General features: G+C 50.6%; 2 protein-coding genes across 2 annotated transcripts in view; both read right to left on the bottom strand.

The window, feature by feature from the left end:
• LOC107297086 (histone H3-like) overlaps positions 1 to 16,386 on the bottom strand; it is a 92,444-nt gene that overhangs the window by 25,901 nt on the left and 50,157 nt on the right. The window lies entirely within an intron of this gene.
• Positions 614 to 16,386, bottom strand: part of KIF4A (kinesin family member 4A) — a 37,011-nt gene continuing 21,238 nt past the window's right edge. The window contains 15 exon segments of the mRNA XM_015826450.1: positions 614 to 763; positions 2,199 to 2,285; positions 2,830 to 2,946; positions 4,277 to 4,396; positions 6,605 to 6,754; positions 8,230 to 8,331; positions 8,424 to 8,501; positions 8,718 to 8,825; positions 10,779 to 10,949; positions 11,169 to 11,298; positions 12,987 to 13,072; positions 13,235 to 13,390; positions 13,578 to 13,691; positions 14,675 to 14,758; positions 16,053 to 16,163. Coding sequence (XP_015681936.1) covers positions 614 to 763; positions 2,199 to 2,285; positions 2,830 to 2,946; positions 4,277 to 4,396; positions 6,605 to 6,754; positions 8,230 to 8,331; positions 8,424 to 8,501; positions 8,718 to 8,825; positions 10,779 to 10,949; positions 11,169 to 11,298; positions 12,987 to 13,072; positions 13,235 to 13,390; positions 13,578 to 13,691; positions 14,675 to 14,758; positions 16,053 to 16,163 — 1,764 coding nt within the window.

The raw sequence follows: 16,386 nt of genomic DNA, 5'->3' as shown, positions 1-16,386 counted from the left end.
GGGAGGAAGGGAAGGGGGAAAGGGAGGGAAGGGAAAGGGAGGGAGGGGAGAGGGAGGAAGGGAAGGAGAGAAGGAGGGGGAAAGGGAGGGAGAGGGAAGGAGGGAGGAGGAAGGAGAGGGAGGAAGGGTAGAGAAGGAGGGAGGGAGAGGGAAGGAGAGAAGGGGGAGGGAGGGAAGGGAGGAGGGGGAAAGGAAGGGAGAGGGAAGGGAGGGAGTAGGAATGGGAGAGGGAGGAAGGGAAGGAGGGGGAGACAGGGAGGGAGAGGAAAGGAGAAAGAGACAATGTGAGCCGATGGAAGTCAAGGGGGAATTGCAGCCACTCGCTTTACCCCACTCTGGCAAAAAGAATTTGGATCGCGTGACCCCCCCGGGGAACGTCCCGACGGTCGTTAAGTGTAAAAACGACGGCCCCAAGTCCCTTGTTTCCAATGCCGTTGTAACTTCGGTCACTAAACAAAACGTCGTAAGTCGAGGACTACCTTTTATTGGTTATTTTTTTTTTAAAAAAAAAGATCACCAGTTGATTGGCTTGCTAAACAACGGCCTCTCCCTGCTTCCCCCCAAGCCACAGCCTCCTCCCCCCCGTGAAAGCTCAGAGCCCCCCCAAATTCATTTACCCCACCCCACCCCGACGGCCTCTTTGTACCCTTGCTGATGTGATGGGGGGCGCAAAGAAAGTGTCCCCGCAGGTCACCTGGGTGGGGTCCTCCAGGGTGAAGGTCCTCTCCCGCAGGTCTCCTATCAGCTCGTCGCTCAGCAGCCCCTAAGGGGGGAAGGAAAAGGAAGGCGGGCATCAGCCAGGTCGAGCTTACACTCGGAGGATGGAGCTGGACCAGGAGGGGCAGCCTGGAGACCAGCTCGGTCCGTCCCCGAGTCCCTTTTTCTGGCTCCGAGCAACTTCCCGACACAAAACAGGGAGTCACCGGGAAGCTTAAGGCAGTTTCTCCCGGCCAATTGACCTCCAGATGTGTCGGAGGAGAACGGAATGGAATGGAATAGATTCAGAATAGAATAGAATAGAATGGAATAGAATAAGGAATAGAATATAATAAGGAATAGAATAGAATAAGATAGAATAGAGTAGGAATAGGAATAGGAATGATAGAATAGGAATAGAAGTAGAATAGAATAAGGAATAGAATAAGGAATAGACTAGAATAGAATAAGGAATAGAATAAGGAATAGAATAGAATAGAATAAGGAATAGAATAGAATAAGGAATAGAATAGAATAAGGAATAGAATAGAATAGAATAAGGAATAGAATAGGAATAGAATAGAATAAGGAATAGAATAGAATAAGGAATAGAATAGAATAGAATAAGAAATAGAATAGGAATAGAATAGAATAAGGAATAGACTAGACTAGACTATAGAATAGAATAAGGAATAGAATAGAATAAGGAATAGAATAGAATAGAATATAGAATAGAATAAGGAATAGAATAAGGAATAGAATAGAATAAGGAATAGAATAGAATTATGGGATAGAATAGAATAGAATTATGCGATAGAATAGAATAGAGCTAGAAGGGACCTTGGAGGTCTTCTAGTCCAGCCCCCCCCCTCCCCGCTCGAGCCGGAGAACCTATACCAGGGGTAGGCAACCTTGGCTCTTTTATGACTCGTGGACTTCAACTCCCAGAATTCCTGAGCCAGCATGGCTCAGCTTGGAAACCTCTCCCTTTCCCCTCAGCATGGCTGGCTCAGGAATCCTGGGAGTTGAAGTCCATGAGTCATAAAAGAGCCAAGGTTGCCTACCCCTGAGCTATACCATCTCAGACAGGTGACTGTCCAGCCTCTTCTTAAAAGCCTCCAGTGATGGAGCGCCCAGGATTTCTGGTGGCCAGCTGTTCCACAGGTTAATTGTCCTCACTGCCAGGAAGTCTCTCCTTAATTCCAGGTTGCTTCTCTCTTTGACCAGCTTCCAACCATTGTTTCTCGTCCTGCCCTCTGGTGCTTTGGTGATCAACCTGCCCCCCCCCCTCTGCCTTGTGGCAGCCCCCCCGCCCAAATACCGGAACGCTGCTATCATGTCCCCCCTATTTCTTTTTTTTCTTTAGACTACTAGCCAAACCCAAGTCCCGCAGCCGTCCTTCGGATGCTTTAGCCTCCAGGCCTTGGATCCTCTTAGCTGCTCTTCTCTGAACTTTTTCCCAAACTGTCCAGAACAAGGCTTCCCCACCGGATGGAACTCACCAAAAACCCATTCTCCCGGTTCCGACATTTTTCTCCCTCACAACGACAGTCCTCCGAGCAGGCCAGTTTCTGTTTCCGACAACCGCACTGCTTGTTCCCGCNGGAAGGGTAGAGAAGGAGGGAGGGAGAGGGAAGGAGAGAAGGGGGAGGGAGGGAAGGGAGGAGGGGGAAAGGAAGGGAGAGGGAAGGGAGGGAGTAGGAAGGGGAGAGGGAGGAAGGGAAGGAGGGGGAGACAGGGAGGGAGAGGAAAGGAGAAAGAGACAATGTGAGCCGATGGAAGTCAAGGGGGAATTGCAGCCACTCGCTTTACCCCACTCTGGCAAAAAGAATTTGGATCGCGTGACCCCCCCGGGGGAACCTCCCGACGGTCGTTAAGTGTAAAAACGACGGCCCCAAGTCCCTTGTTTCCAATGCCGTTGTAACTTCGGTCACTAAACAAAACGTCGTAAGTCGAGGACTACCTTTTATTGGTTATTTTTTTTAAAAAAAAAAAGATCACCAGTTGATCGGCTTGCTAAACAACGGCCTCTCCCTGCTTCCCCCCAAGCCACAGCCTCCTCCTCCCCCCCGTGAAAGCTCAGAGCCCCCCCAAATTCATTTACCCCACCCCACCCCGACGGCCTCTTTGTACCCTTGCTGATGTGATGGGGGGCGCAAAGAAAGTGTCCCCGCAGGTCACCTGGGTGGGGTCCTCCAGGGTGAAGGTCCTCTCCCGCAGGTCTCCTATCAGCTCGTCGCTCAGCAGCCCCTAAGGGGGGAAGGAAAAGGCAGGCGGGCATCAGCCAGGTCGAGCTTACACTCGGAAGATGGAGCTGGACCAGGAGGGGCAGTCTAGAGACCAGCTCGGTCCGTCCCCGAGTCCCTTTTTCTGGCTCCGAGCAACTTCCCGACACAAAACAGGGAGTCACCGGGAAGCTTAAGGCAGTTTCTCCCGGCCAATTGACCTCCAGATGTGTCAGAGGAGAACGGAATGGAATGGAATAGATTCAGAATAGAATAGAATGGAATAGAATAAGGAATAGAATAGAATAAGGAATAGAATAGAATAAGATAGAATAGAGTAGGAATAGGAATAGGAATGATAGAATAGGAATAGAAGTAGAATAGAATAAGGAATAGAATAAGGAATAGACTAGAATAGAATAAGGAATAGAATAAGGAATAGAATAGAATAAGGAATAGAATAGAATAGAATAAGGAATAGAATAGAATAAGGAATAGAATAGAATAAGGAATAGAATAGACTAAAATATAGAATAAAATAAGGAATAGAATAGAATAAGGAATTGAATAGAATAGAATATAGAATAGAATAAGGAATAGAATAGAATAGAATAAGGAATAGAATAGAATAAGGAATAGAATAGAATAAGGAATAGAATAGAATTATGCGATAGAATAGAATAGAGCTAGAAGGGACCTTGGAGGTCTTCTAGTCCAGCCCCCCCCTCCCCGCTCGAGCCGGAGAACCTATACCAGGGGTAGGCAACCTTGGCTCTTTTATGACTCGTGGACTTCAACTCCCAGAATTCCTGAGCCAGCATGGCTCAGCTTGGAAACCTCTCCCTTTCCCCTCAGCATGGCTGGCTCAGGAATCCTGGGAGTTGAAGTCCACGAGTCATAAAAGAGCCAAGGTTGCCTACCCCTGAGCTATACCATCTCAGACAGGTGACTGTCCAGCCTCTTCTTAAAAACCTCCAGTGATGGAGCGCCCAGGATTTCTGGTGGCAAGCTGTTCCACAGGTTAATTGTCCTCACTGCCAGGAAGTCTCTCCTTAATTCCAGGTTGCTTCTCTCTTTGACCAGCTTCCAACCATTGTTTCTCGTCCTGCCCTCTGGTGCTTTGGTGATCAACCTGGCCCCCCCTCTGCCTTGTGGCAGCCCCCCCCCCAAATACCGGAACGCTGCTATCATGTCCCCTCTATTTCTTTTTTTTCTTTAGACTACTAGCCAAACCCAAGTCCCGCAGCCGTCCTTCGTATGCTTTAGCCTCCAGGCCTTGGATCCTCTTAGCTGCTCTTCTCTGAACTTTTTCCCAAACTGTCCAGAACAAGGCTTCCCCACCGGATGGAACTCACCAAAAACCCATTCTCCCGGTTCCGACATTTTTCTCCCTCACAACGACAGTCCTCCGAGCAGGCCAGTTTCTGTTTCCGACAACCGCACTGCTTGTTCCCGCAGCGGCCTCGGCAGGTGCACTAGAGGAGATTCCCCCCGCCCCAGGAGAAAAGTCAGGGAGAGAACACACACCCCACCGGAAAAGGACGGTGAGAAGGAAAGCACCAACGCCAAGACCCAACAGTCCCCGCCCCCCAAGGCCAGAAGACGGGCAGGTGGGCTGAGAAGACAGTGAAGGAGGGCCAGGGTGGGGTGGTGGCAAAGGGGCTGGCTGGGAAACCAGGAGACGGGGAGTTCTAGTCCCCCCCTTGGGCTTGAAAGACAGAGCTGGGTGACTTTGGGGCCAATCGCCAGGAGACGGTGAGTTCTAGTCCTGCCTGAGGCCTGAAAAACTGGCTGGGCGGTTTTGGGCCAGCCAATCGCTAGGAGACTGTAAGTTCTAGTTCTACCTTAGGCATAAAAGCCAACGGGGTGATTTGGGGCCAATCACTAGGAGACGGTGAGTTCTAGTCCCGCCTTAGGCCTGAAAGACAGCTGGGTGACTTTGGGGCCAATCGCCAGGAGACGGTGAGTTCTAGTCCGCCTTAGGCCTGAAAGACATCTGGGTGACTTTGGGACCAATCACCAGGAGACGGTGAGTTCTAGTCCCACCTTAGGCCTGAAAGACAGCTGGGTGACTGTGGGCCAATCACCAGGAGACGGTGAGTTCTAGTCCCGCCTTAGGCCTGAAAGACATCTGGGTGACTTTGGAGCCAATCACTAGGAGACGGTGAGTTCTAGTCCCGCCTTAGGCCTGAAAGACTGTTGGGTGACTTTGGGGCCAATCACTAGGAGACGGTGAGTTCTAGTCCCGCCTTAGGCCTGAAAGACAGCTGGGTGACTTTGGAGCCAATCACTAGGAGACGGTGAGTTCTAGTCTCGTCTTAGGCCTGAAAGACAGCTGGGTGACTTTGGGGCCAATCACGAGGACCCGGTGAGTTCTAGTCCCGCCTTAGGCCTGAAAGACAGCTGGGTGACTTTGGGGCCAATCACTAGGAGACGGTGAGTTCTAGTCCCGCCTTATGCCTGAAAGACAGCTGGGTGACTTTGGGGCCAATCACTAGGTGAGTTCTAGTCCCGCCTTAGGCCTGAAAGACAGCTGGGTGACTGTGGGCCAATCACCAGGAGACGGTGAGTTCTAGTCCTGCCTTAGGCCTGAAAAACTGGCTGGGTGATTTTGGGCCAGCCAATCAGTAGGAGACTCTACGTTCTAGTTCCATCTTAGGCACAGAAGCCAACTGGGTGATTTCGGGCCAATCAACTAGGAGACGGTGAGTTCTAGTCCTACTTTAGACAAAAATGCCGACTAGGTGATGCTAAGCCAGTGCCTCTTTCTCAGCCCAGCTTACCTTACAGTTGTGGAGAAAATGATAGGAGGAGGGAGTATGAGGTGTATTGAGTTATATATGGAAAAAAGGGCAGAAAGAAAATCTAAAGAAAAAGAAAAAAGGAAAGAAACCCAGATCTTAAGGTAGGTAGGTAGGTAGGTAGGTAGGTAGGTAAGAAGGAAGGAAGGAAGGAAGGAAGGAAGGAAGGAAGGAAGGAAGGAAGGAAGGACTCAAGACCCAGTTAGAGAATCCCAGGGCCTGGTGCTCACAGAATTCCAGCCTGCGGAAATTCTTCCTAGCAATTGCAGTTTAGCATCTAACCAATCATCTCACTCCCGTCTGGCAATATGGAGGCCTTCAGATCCCTCCCGTGAGCGCGTGCACACCCTTTGTCCATTTGAAATAATTCATTTTAAACTCATTTTACTTCAAAGATTCATATCTGGAACTGAAGGAGCTTAGACCAGGGGTCTTCAAACTTGGCCCTTTGTTGACTTGTGGACTTCAATTCCCAGAATTCCTCATCCAGCGTGAGGGAACTATGGCCCTTTGATGACTTGTGGACTTCAATTCCCAGAATTCCTCAGCCAGCATGCCTGGCTGAGGAATTCTGGGAGTTGAAGTCCACAAGTCATCAAAGGGCCAAGTTTGAAGGGCCCTGCTTGTGGACTTCAACTCCCAGAATTCCTCAGCCAGGCACGCTGGCTGAGGAATTCTGGGAGTTGAAGTCCACAAGTCGTGAAAGGGCCGAGGTTGAAGACCCCTGGCTGGTCCGCCTTTCGGCAGGGAAAGAAAGAAAGGAATTCGACTCAACGGCTGCCAGCTTAAGACAGAAAAAGCGAGCCTCCATATTCAGGAGCAGTCTCCTGGAAAACTGAGGAGAGTGACATGAAGGAGGATTTCTCCCTGTCACTCACGTACCCCTAAAATGCTCTTCCTCATGCCTCGGGCAATTTTGGGCGGCACCCACTCATCCTCCGCTTCTTCTGCCGACTCAGAGGATTCGGAGAAGGGGTCTTCGGGACTCATTTCGGATTTTGCTTTCGCGCTGGTCATCCGGCGAAACTTCGGCTGAAGAAGGAGGGAAGACATCTGAGTTTTTAGCCGAAGGAAGGGCAAAGAGTACTTCAGAGGGTTAGTTTAGGCCAGGGGTAGGCTCTTTTATGACTCGTGGACTTCAACTCCCAGAATTCCTGAGCCAGCATGGCTCAGCTTGGAAACCTCTCCCTTTTCCCTCAGCGTGGCTGGCTGAGGAATTCTGGGAGTTGAAGTCCACCAGTCATAAAAGAGCCAAGTTTGAAGACCCCTCAGTTAGAGGAACATATGAAAGCATAATTAATGTTAATTAATGTAGACTTTATTAGTTTAGAGCAGGGGTAGGCAACCTTGGCTCTTTTATGACTCGTGAACTTCAACTCCCAGAATTCTTGAGCCAGCATGGCTCAGTTTAGAAACCTCTCCCTTTCCCCTCAGCATGGCTGGCTGAGGAATTCTGGGAGTTGAAGTCCACCAGTCATAAAAAAACCAAGGTGGCCTAACCCTGGTTTAGGCAAACTATGGGCAGCTTTGAAGCACAGAGCTACAGACTAAGATGGTGTTTCTCAATCTCTGCGACTTTAAGAGGGGTGGATTTCAACTCCCAGAATTCCCTAGCCAGCCATCCTAGCTGGGGAATTCTGGGAGTTGAAGTCCCGTCTTAAAGCAGACTGGCTGAGGAATTCTGGGAGTTGAAGTCACCCATCTTAAAGCATGCTGGCTGGGGGATTCTGGGAGTGGAAGTCCACCCATCTTAAAGCATGCTGGCTGGGGGATTCTGGGAGTGGAAGTCCACCCATCTTAAAGCAGGCTGGCTGAGGAATTCTGGGAGTGGAAGTCCACCCATCTTAAAGCAGGCTGGCTGAGGAATTCTGGGAGTGGAAGTCCACCCATCTTAAAGCATGCTGGCTGAGGAATTCTGGGAGTTGAAGTCCACCCATCTTAAAGCAGGCTGGCTGAGGAATTCTGGGAGTGGAAGTCCACCCATCTTAAAGCATGCTGGCTGAGGAATTCTGGGAGTGGAAGTCCACCCATCTTAAAGCAGGCTGGCTGGGGGATTCTGGGAGTGGAAGTCCACCCATCTTAAAGCAGGCTGGTTGGGGGATTCTGGGAGTTGAAGTCCACCCAACTTAAAGCAGGCTGGCTGGGGAATTCTGGGAGTGGAGGTCCACCCATTTTAAAACCGCTAGCTGGGGAATTCTGGGAGTTAAAGTCCACCCATCTTAAAGCAAGCTGGCTGGGGAATTCGTTGTGATGAGATGGGCGGCAAATGCATTTAATAAATAACAACAACAACAACATGGTCTTAAGACTTCCAGACTTTTTAGGCAACACGGTCGCTTTGAAATCGCTATCATTACACGGCTGCCGTTTCACAGTAACCGGGACAACGGAAATATTATTAATTTCCCTATTTCTAAGCCTTGCGGAAATGGCCAGCCAACAGAAGACGATGGTGAGGCCAGCCCCTCCCTCGGAAGACTCTCCCCCCCCCCCCAGAGAACACCCACCTTGGGAGGGATGTAATCAAAAGGAGATTCGGGACTGTCTCCCAGTCCGGGATCCACGTGGTAGATCTTCTGCCCGCCAGCAGCCTGGAGAATGGTCAGCTTCTGCGGGAGGCAAGATGGAGGGTGGGTGATGTTTCGCCAGGAAACAGGTGAGGCTACCTGTCCAGGCAGGTGACGCCCTTCCTCGGACTCACCTGCTTGAGCCTCTCCAGCTCTTCGCACAGCTCCTGGTTCTTCTCAAACACCTCTTTCATTTTTCCCAGCTCTTCGTCCTGCAAAGAGAAAGGAAAAGACAGGTGTATTCGTTTAGCGACCGCTTAGCCAAGCTCCAACGGCACCGACAAAAGCGACGAATAGTCGATAAAGGGAACTGGGGTTATTTAAAAGCTGGAAACAGCCAACCCAAGAGAGTCCGCATCGGCTACCTCTTGTCCTGAAACGCTATCGAGACCCTCCCGGATTTAAGGCCATTCCCCCCCCCACCTTACCTGGAATCTGAGGCGCTCAAGAAGCTGCTGCTCCCGTTCCGAAATGGAAGTTTCCAGCCTGTTTTCAGCGTCTTCGTTTTGCGGGACTTGGCTGAGCAGGTAGAAGATCTGTCAAAGGGACAGGAAAGACGGTGGCAGCGTTTGGGAAGAGAAGGCGAAGCCTTCCTCGGCCCAGGAAGTGGAGGTCCCATAATCCACAGCTTCACCGGGCTTTCTCCCTCCTCTTAATAGCATTTAGGCTCCAAGCCAGCTTCGGAGTTGGTGCCTGAGGGTGCCGGACTCGGTGGGGACGGGGAAGCTGGATCCCCTGAACCACATTCTTATGCAGGGGGTCTTCCAACTCAGCCCTTTGATGACTTGTGGACTTCAACTTCCAGAATTCCTCAGCTAGCGTGAGGGAACTATTGGGCCTTTTATGACTTGTGGACTTCAACTCCCAGAATTCCTCAGCCAGGCACGCTAGCTGAGGAATTCTGGGAGTTGAAGTCCACAAGTCATAAAAGGGCCAAGTTTGAAGACCCCTGCTCTTATGGGTAGTACTCAATGTACAACCGCAATTGAGCCCCAAAGGTAGGTGTCGCTAAGCGTTAAAACTGAATTCCCCCCGTTTTACGACTTTTCTGGCCACATGTGTTAACTTCCGTCATTAAATGAGTAACCTGATTGTTGTTAATAATAATAATAATAACAATAATAAAAAAAGTTGGCAGGAACCTTGGAGGTCATCTAGTCCAACCCCCTGCTCAGGCAGGAAACCCTATCCCATTTCAGACAAATGGTTAAGTGAATCTGGTTTCTGCCGTCGACTTTGCTTATCAGAACCTCACAAAAAAAGGGGACCCTGCGACCGTGTCGTAAATAGGGGCCCGTTGCCAAGTGTCCGAATTTCAATCCCCCGACCGCGAGGAGGCTGCAACGCGGTCGTTAAGTGTGAAAAAACGGCCCTAAGTCACTTTTTTCCCCCCCACGCCATTGTAACTTCAAACGGTCAACCACAACTGTGAACTGTGGCAAGTGGAGGATGGCCTGCGCCAACTGGGCAGCCGCGATTCGCTTAACAACGGTGGCAAGAAAGGCCAGGAAATGGGACAAAGCTGGCCGAGACTGTCCTGCTTAGTAACAGAAATTTGCGGGCGGGTCAATTGTGCTTGGAGGTCGAGGACGACCTGGCGATTTCTGTTCTTCGAAAACAGGGTTCATCATTTTCATGAGGGGGGGGTCATTGCGACATTTCTGCAAATGGTGTGTGTGTGTGTGCCAAAGGTGCCTTTTTTCAGGAGGTAACTGAACTTGTTTTTCTTTGAAGACGTTTTGCTTCTCATCCCAGAAGCTTCTTCAGCTCTGAGTGGAGGGTGGGGCATGGAAGGATTTATACTCCTTATAGACAGCCAGTCATTTGCATTTCTTTTAGAGAGTCGTTGAGGCCACTTGGAGGTTGACCTGTGTCCTCAGTTGTCCCAAAGATGCTGTTTCAAGAGGCAACTGGACTTTCTTGTTTTTCTTTGGTTTTGCTTCTCGTCCCGGAAGCTTCCTCAGGTTCTGACTGGATGGTGGGGGAATGGAAGGATTTATACTCCTTGCAGACAGAACTGGTCATTTGCCTTCTTTTAGAGAGTCGTTGAGGCCACTTGGAGGTTTACCTGTGTCCATATTCAGGACAGAGAGGACCGCTGGGTTGAAAGAGGGCTCAAAGAGGCCACCTCGGTCCCAATTCAACAGCCCTCCTTCAACAGAGAGGGAGGGATATGACACCATCTCTCTCCAGTCTACCACACAGCCCTTTCAGCAGTTCCCAGAAGGCTCAGGGGACCCTGAGGACACAGATAAACCTCCAAGTGGCCTCAACGGCCCTCTAAAAGAATGCAAATGACCAGCTGTCTGCAAGGAGTATAAATCCTTCCATTCCCCACCATTTAGTCAGAACTGAAGAAGCTTCCTGGGTGAGAAGCAAAAATAAGAAAGTCCAGTTGCCTTCTGAAAAAAACAAAATCTAAAAGCATCTTTGGGACAACCTGGATGACGGAGAATCTCCGCCATCTTTTTTTTTGGTCCGGGCCGTACCTTCTCCTGGTACTCCTCCTGCACCTGGACCAGGCGCCTCTCCAGCTCGGCCTCCGCGTCGGCAGCCCCCTTCCGCTCCTCCAGAAGCATCTTGTGCACGTCGGCGCAGGCGGTTTTGTTCTGCTGGAGGCGGCTCTCCAGCTTCCCGTTTTCCACTTTGGAGGAGACCAGCTGTTTTTTAGAAGCAAGGAAAATTCCAACACAAGGAGAGGACGTTAGGAGAGCTTCTGGCCACACACACACACACCTCTTGACCAGCAGAGGAACAGCCAAGGTTTGGACCTCCTCTCAAAGGTACCAACCAGCCAGATCGTGGGCCCAGCAAGGAAGGTCCCGGTGCCGTTTCCAGGGTGGCCCCCTGGCTTCTCTGCGCCCCCCCCCCAAACTTACTTCCCCAATCAGGTACTTGATGCCGCACTTGGTTTCCGATAGAGTGGCAATGTTTTCCCAGCGCTGTTTGGTCCGGTCGCTGGACTCGGCGTCCAACAACTTCTGCTGCAGATCTGCAATCTGGGCGCTCCTGTGGAAGGGGGGTCAAAGAGATGGCGGGCTTTAGCAATAGCACTTAAGACTTATATACCGCTTATATGCCACGGTTTACAGAGTCAGCCTCCTTGCGCCCCCCCCCACAATCTGGGTCTTGATTTTACCAACCTCGGAAGGACGGAAGGCTGAGTCAACCTTGAGCCAGTCAGGATTGAACTGCTGGCAGTGGGCAGAGGAAGGAAGGAAGGAAGGAAGGAAGGAAGGAAGGAAGGAAGGAAGGAAGGAAGGAAGGAAGGAAGGAAGGAAGGAAGAAAAGGGAGGAAGGAAGGAAGGAAGAAAGAACAGGGAGGAAGGAAGGAAGGAAGAAAGAACAGGGAGGAAGGAAGGAAGGAAGGAAGGAAGGAAGAACAGGGAGGAAGGAAGGAAGGAAGAAAGGAGAAGAGGGAGGAAGGAAGGAAGGAAGGAAGAAAGGAGAAGAGGAAGGGAGAAAGGAAGGAAGGAAGAACAGGGAGGAAGGAAGAACAGGGAGGAAGGAAGGAAGGAAGGAAGAAAGAAGAAGAGGGAGGAAGGGAGGAAGGAAGGAAGGGAGGGAGGAAGGAAGGAAAAAAGGAAGGAAGGAAGAACAGGGAGGAAGGAAGGAAGGAAGAAAGGAGAAGAGGGAGGAAGGGAGGAAGGAAGGGAGGAAGGAAGGAAGGAAAAAAGGAAGGAAGGAAGGAAGAACAGGGAGGAAGGAAGGAAGGAAGGAGAAGAGGAAGGGAGAAAGGAAGGAAGAAAAGGGAGGAAGGAAGGAAGGAAGAACAGGGAGGAAGGAAGGAAGGAAGGAAGAAAGGAGAAGAGGGAGGAAGGAAGGAAGGAAGGGAGGGAGGAAGGAAGGAAAAAAGGAAGGAAGGAAGAACAGGGAGGAAGGAAGGAAGGAAGGAAGGGAGGGAAGGGCACTAGCAATAGACTTATATACCACTTCCCAATGCTTTGCAGCGCTCTCTAAGCGGTTTAGAGAACCAGCCTCTTGCCCCCAACAATCTGGATCCTGATTTTACTGACCTCGGAAGTCCAGTTGCCTCTTGAAAAAAAGCACCGTTGGGACAACCAGGATTTGGATGACGAAGAATCTCCATAGACATCGAGACCCTAAGTCAGGCATCTTCCAACTTGGCCCTTTGATGACTTGTGGACTTCAACTCCCAGAATTCCTCAGGGAGGCACGCTGGCTGAGGAATTCTGGGAGTTGGTCCACAAGTCATAAAAGGGCCAAGTTGGAGGACCCCTGCTTGTGGACTTCAACTCCCAGAATTCCCCAGCCAGGCACGCTGGCTGAGGAATTCTGGGAGTTGAAGTCCACAAGTCATCGAAGGGCCAAGTTGGGAGACCCCTGCCCTAAGCCATTCCAGACAAACGCCTGTCTCATCTCTTCTTGAAAGCCTCCAGTGATGGAGCACCCACCACTTCTGGAGGCAAGTCGTTCCATTGCTTGATGACTGCCGCTAGCCTGTCCTGCTTTGCGCCTATGGAGGGGTCCAGCTGTCATTCATAACCCTTCCCTCTATTCCACATTTGGTCTTTTGATCATCTTAAGGCAGGGTCTGCCAACCTTGGCCCCTTTTAAGACTTCAACTGCCCAGAAAACTCGCTGGGGAATTCTGAGAGTTGAAGCCCACGGGTTTTAAAGCGGGGACGAGGTCGACAAACCCCGATTGAAGAAGCCAGCTTCTCGTATCCTCTTACCTCAGCTCCATTTCAGTCTCCAAGCTCTCAATCTGCTTGCTGATGGAATGGTTGACTTCCATGGATTTGTAGGAAAAGGTGCGTCTCTGGGAAGGAACAAGAAAACCCAAAGGCTGAGTTTAGTGGGGCGAAATTCCTTTAAAGCCAGGAAACGGGAGGGAATCACCTCCCAGCCCGCTTCCAAAGACCTGGATTAAGATAAGAGGGAAGGACCCCCGCTTTCCCCTCCGGGCTCCCGCATTGCTCACCCTGTATTTGGACGGGAGGACCTCGCCAGCCTCCTGCTTCTCCTTCAGCTGCGCAATCTCTTTGGCCAACGTCCTGCGGTCATCCAGAAGATCGTTTAGATGGTGCCGGGCTTCTTGTATGCTCACGAGAATCTCGACTTCATTCATCAGCCAGTTCTGGGATGGAGGAGAGGATCCTGGTGCCCGGGAATCCATGGCAGCCTCTCTCTCTCTCTCCCACTTGCACCAGGCCACCCTTCCCATCCTCCACTGCCCACCGGGGAAGAAGGCAAGCCTGCTATCCCCAACTGCCGGGAAATCCGAGGGGATCTAAGGAACGAGAGGGTCGTTCGCGGAGCCTCACCTTCACCCGGGCAGCGGCCGCTTCGAACCCCCGGTTCTGAAGGACCTTCCGTTTCGTCCCGGCATCGTGCTGCTTCTGGAGGGCGTCCTTCAAGCGCTTGTTAGCTGCTGCAGCCTGGGAGGGACGGCAGGGAAGGTCAGAAGCTTGGAAGGGAGATGGAGCCTTACAGGGCAGTCCTCGACTTACAACCCGTTGCAGCCAGTCAAGTGATGTGGAGCAACGGAGAGCGTCTGGACAAACTGAATCACTGTCTGGTTTGGTGGCAGCAGAGCCTCAGATAGAAGAGGGTGGTAAGGACAGCCGAGAAGATCATAGGAAGCTTGCTTCCCATTATATAGGATATGGCTTGTAAGCATTCATATGTGCTTAGAGCTCGGAGCATCATTAGAGACCCCCCACACAATCCCACTTCACGGTCTGTTTCTGTTGCTCCCCTCTAGGAGGAGGTTTTGAAGTATTTATAGCGGAACGACTAGATTCTGTAACAAACTTTGTTCGTTTGGCCGAACTAGACTGTGAATGTTTCTGTGTCATATTTGTTTGTGTATGTGAGGGTACATGCATAATTGTGTTTTTTTGAGAGCTGAATGCAACAAAGTTTCGTTTTAATGTATGCTGATTAATGTACATTTAAAGTGACAATAAAGTTTCTATTCTACTCTATTCCATTCCTCTCTTCTATTCTATTCTATTCCATTAATTTGGCCCTGTTTTACGACCTTTCTCGCTGTAGTTGTTAAGTGAATCACTGCAGTTGTTAAGGTAGTAATACCGTTGTTAAGTGAACCCGGCTTCCCTCATTGACTCTGCTTGTCAGAAGGCCGCAAAAGGTGATCACGTGACCCAAGGGGACGCTGCGACCGTCATAAATGAGTCAGTGGCCAAGTGGGCCAATTCTGATCCCGTGATCTTGGGGATGCTGCGACGGCGGTTAAGTGTGAAAAACGGTCATAAGTCACTCTTTTCGCTTCTGTTGTAACTTGGAACGGTCACTAAATGAACGGTTGCAAAGCCGAGGACTACTACGGTTATTCTAAGGGGAAACACGGAGGGGGGACTTCTGAAAGAGGAAAGGAGAGGTGTCAGCGGTCCCTCACTTCTTCGGCTTTCCGTCGGAGGACGGTGGCCTGCTTCTGGAAGTCCTGCTCCAGCTTGACCAGTTCATACTGCCGCTTGCGATCCTGAGGAAGGAGACAAGATTAGATTAGATTAGATTAAGTCAGGGCTTTTCAACCTTTTCACCCACTGTACCACTTTTAGGATATGGCAACATCCGAGTACCACCAGTCGCCTAGCAAGGTGTCAAAAACTTGATGACCCCCCCCCCCCCAAAAAAGGAAAAAAAGTGATGAAGTACAGGTAGTCCTCGACTTACAACAGTTCGCTTAGTGACCGTTCGAAGTTACAATGGCACTGAAAAAAGTGCCCCCCAAGCCACAGCCGAGCAAGACACCTGCCTGCCCGCCCGGCTGCACTCTTCCTCCTGTCCGAGGTTTTCATTGTTGTGAGCGTTTCTGTTGAGGATTGGCAGCAAGAGTGGGGTGGGGGGTGTTTGGTTTTTATTCCCCCCATCTGCTGGGTGGTTGCAGCAGGTTTTGGTCACTTCACATGACCCTGAGACACTGTGACCATCATAAATATGAATCAGTTGCCAAGCATCTGAATGTAAGTCACAAGACCCTGGAGAGGCTGCAACATTCCAGATGATCGGCGCTTCTTCTGGGCTCAGCAGAAGCACCAGGATCAGCGCCGAGCTCCAGCTGGAGCCTGGCGCTGATCCTGGCGCTTCCACTGAGCCCTGACAGTCCCGAAGAAGCGCTGATCCTGGGGCTTCCGCTGAGCCCTGACAGCCCTGCAGCTCCAGCCATCTCTCGCTCAGGCTTGTGCGGTGCTGCCACCGGTTCAGCTCATTCGCCTCCCCCGCTACCACTTTTCTAGGACAGTCGCGTACCACCTGCCAGGTGCCAATGTACCACAGGTGGTACCCGTACAACTGGTTGAAAAGCCCTGGATTAGGTAACCTTTATTGTCATTTTTTCCCCCCTGTGGGCACAACGGCACACAAAATTCAGTTGCTCCCTCTCAAAGCGTACGCCTACACAGCACTCGTTTAAAACATACTACAGTAGTGGCCCAAATGGTGGAAACCTTTTGGGAAAAAGTATACAGTAGAAATGCCACCTTTGGCTTAAGTTTCCACCCGTTTTTTCTTCTCATTTCTTTATAAACTGTAGCCTCGCTCACTTAATAATGCTATTTTACGTCGCTTTCTGGGCGACCGGTCAACTCTTCGCAATTGGGTGACGGTCTGGGCTATTCCCAGGCCTTATGATTATCTTGAAAGCACTTTTTGCGCCCAGCAGCAACGTGACATGGAGCTGAATCCTGAAAAAAGCGCCTTTGGGATCTCCGTGCCGGGCCAGCTGATTTTAAGGAAGGTGCTTCCGCGGGGGAATGTCCAAATGTCCAGCTCACCTGGGCCTTCAGCTGGATGACTTCCTTGTCCTTCTGCTGCTTCCACTGGCGGAATTTCTCCGCGTCTTCTTTCATCTGCCGAATCAGCTGAATGCGCTGGTTTTTCATGGCCTACAAGTTGACAAAAAAGGGGATTTTAGGGGGGGGGGAGACAGAACCCATGAGAATGGTAGATAATTAATTCTTAATTAATTTTAAAATAAGAATAGGCCTATTGAATATATCTTTTAATTGATTTTAAATTTTGTAGATTTGTATCGATTGTTTTGTTTTAATTGGCTGTAAGCCGCCCTGAGTCCACTAGGAGAAGGGCGGGATATAAATGCAATAAACT

The sequence above is a fragment of the Protobothrops mucrosquamatus genome, unplaced genomic scaffold, assembly GCF_001527695.2.
Source record: "Protobothrops mucrosquamatus isolate PMUCROS unplaced genomic scaffold, P.Mucros_1.0 scaffold3145, whole genome shotgun sequence".
Lineage (NCBI taxonomy): Eukaryota > Metazoa > Chordata > Lepidosauria > Squamata > Viperidae > Protobothrops > Protobothrops mucrosquamatus.
This window is presented reverse-complemented; position numbering and strand designations above follow the sequence as displayed.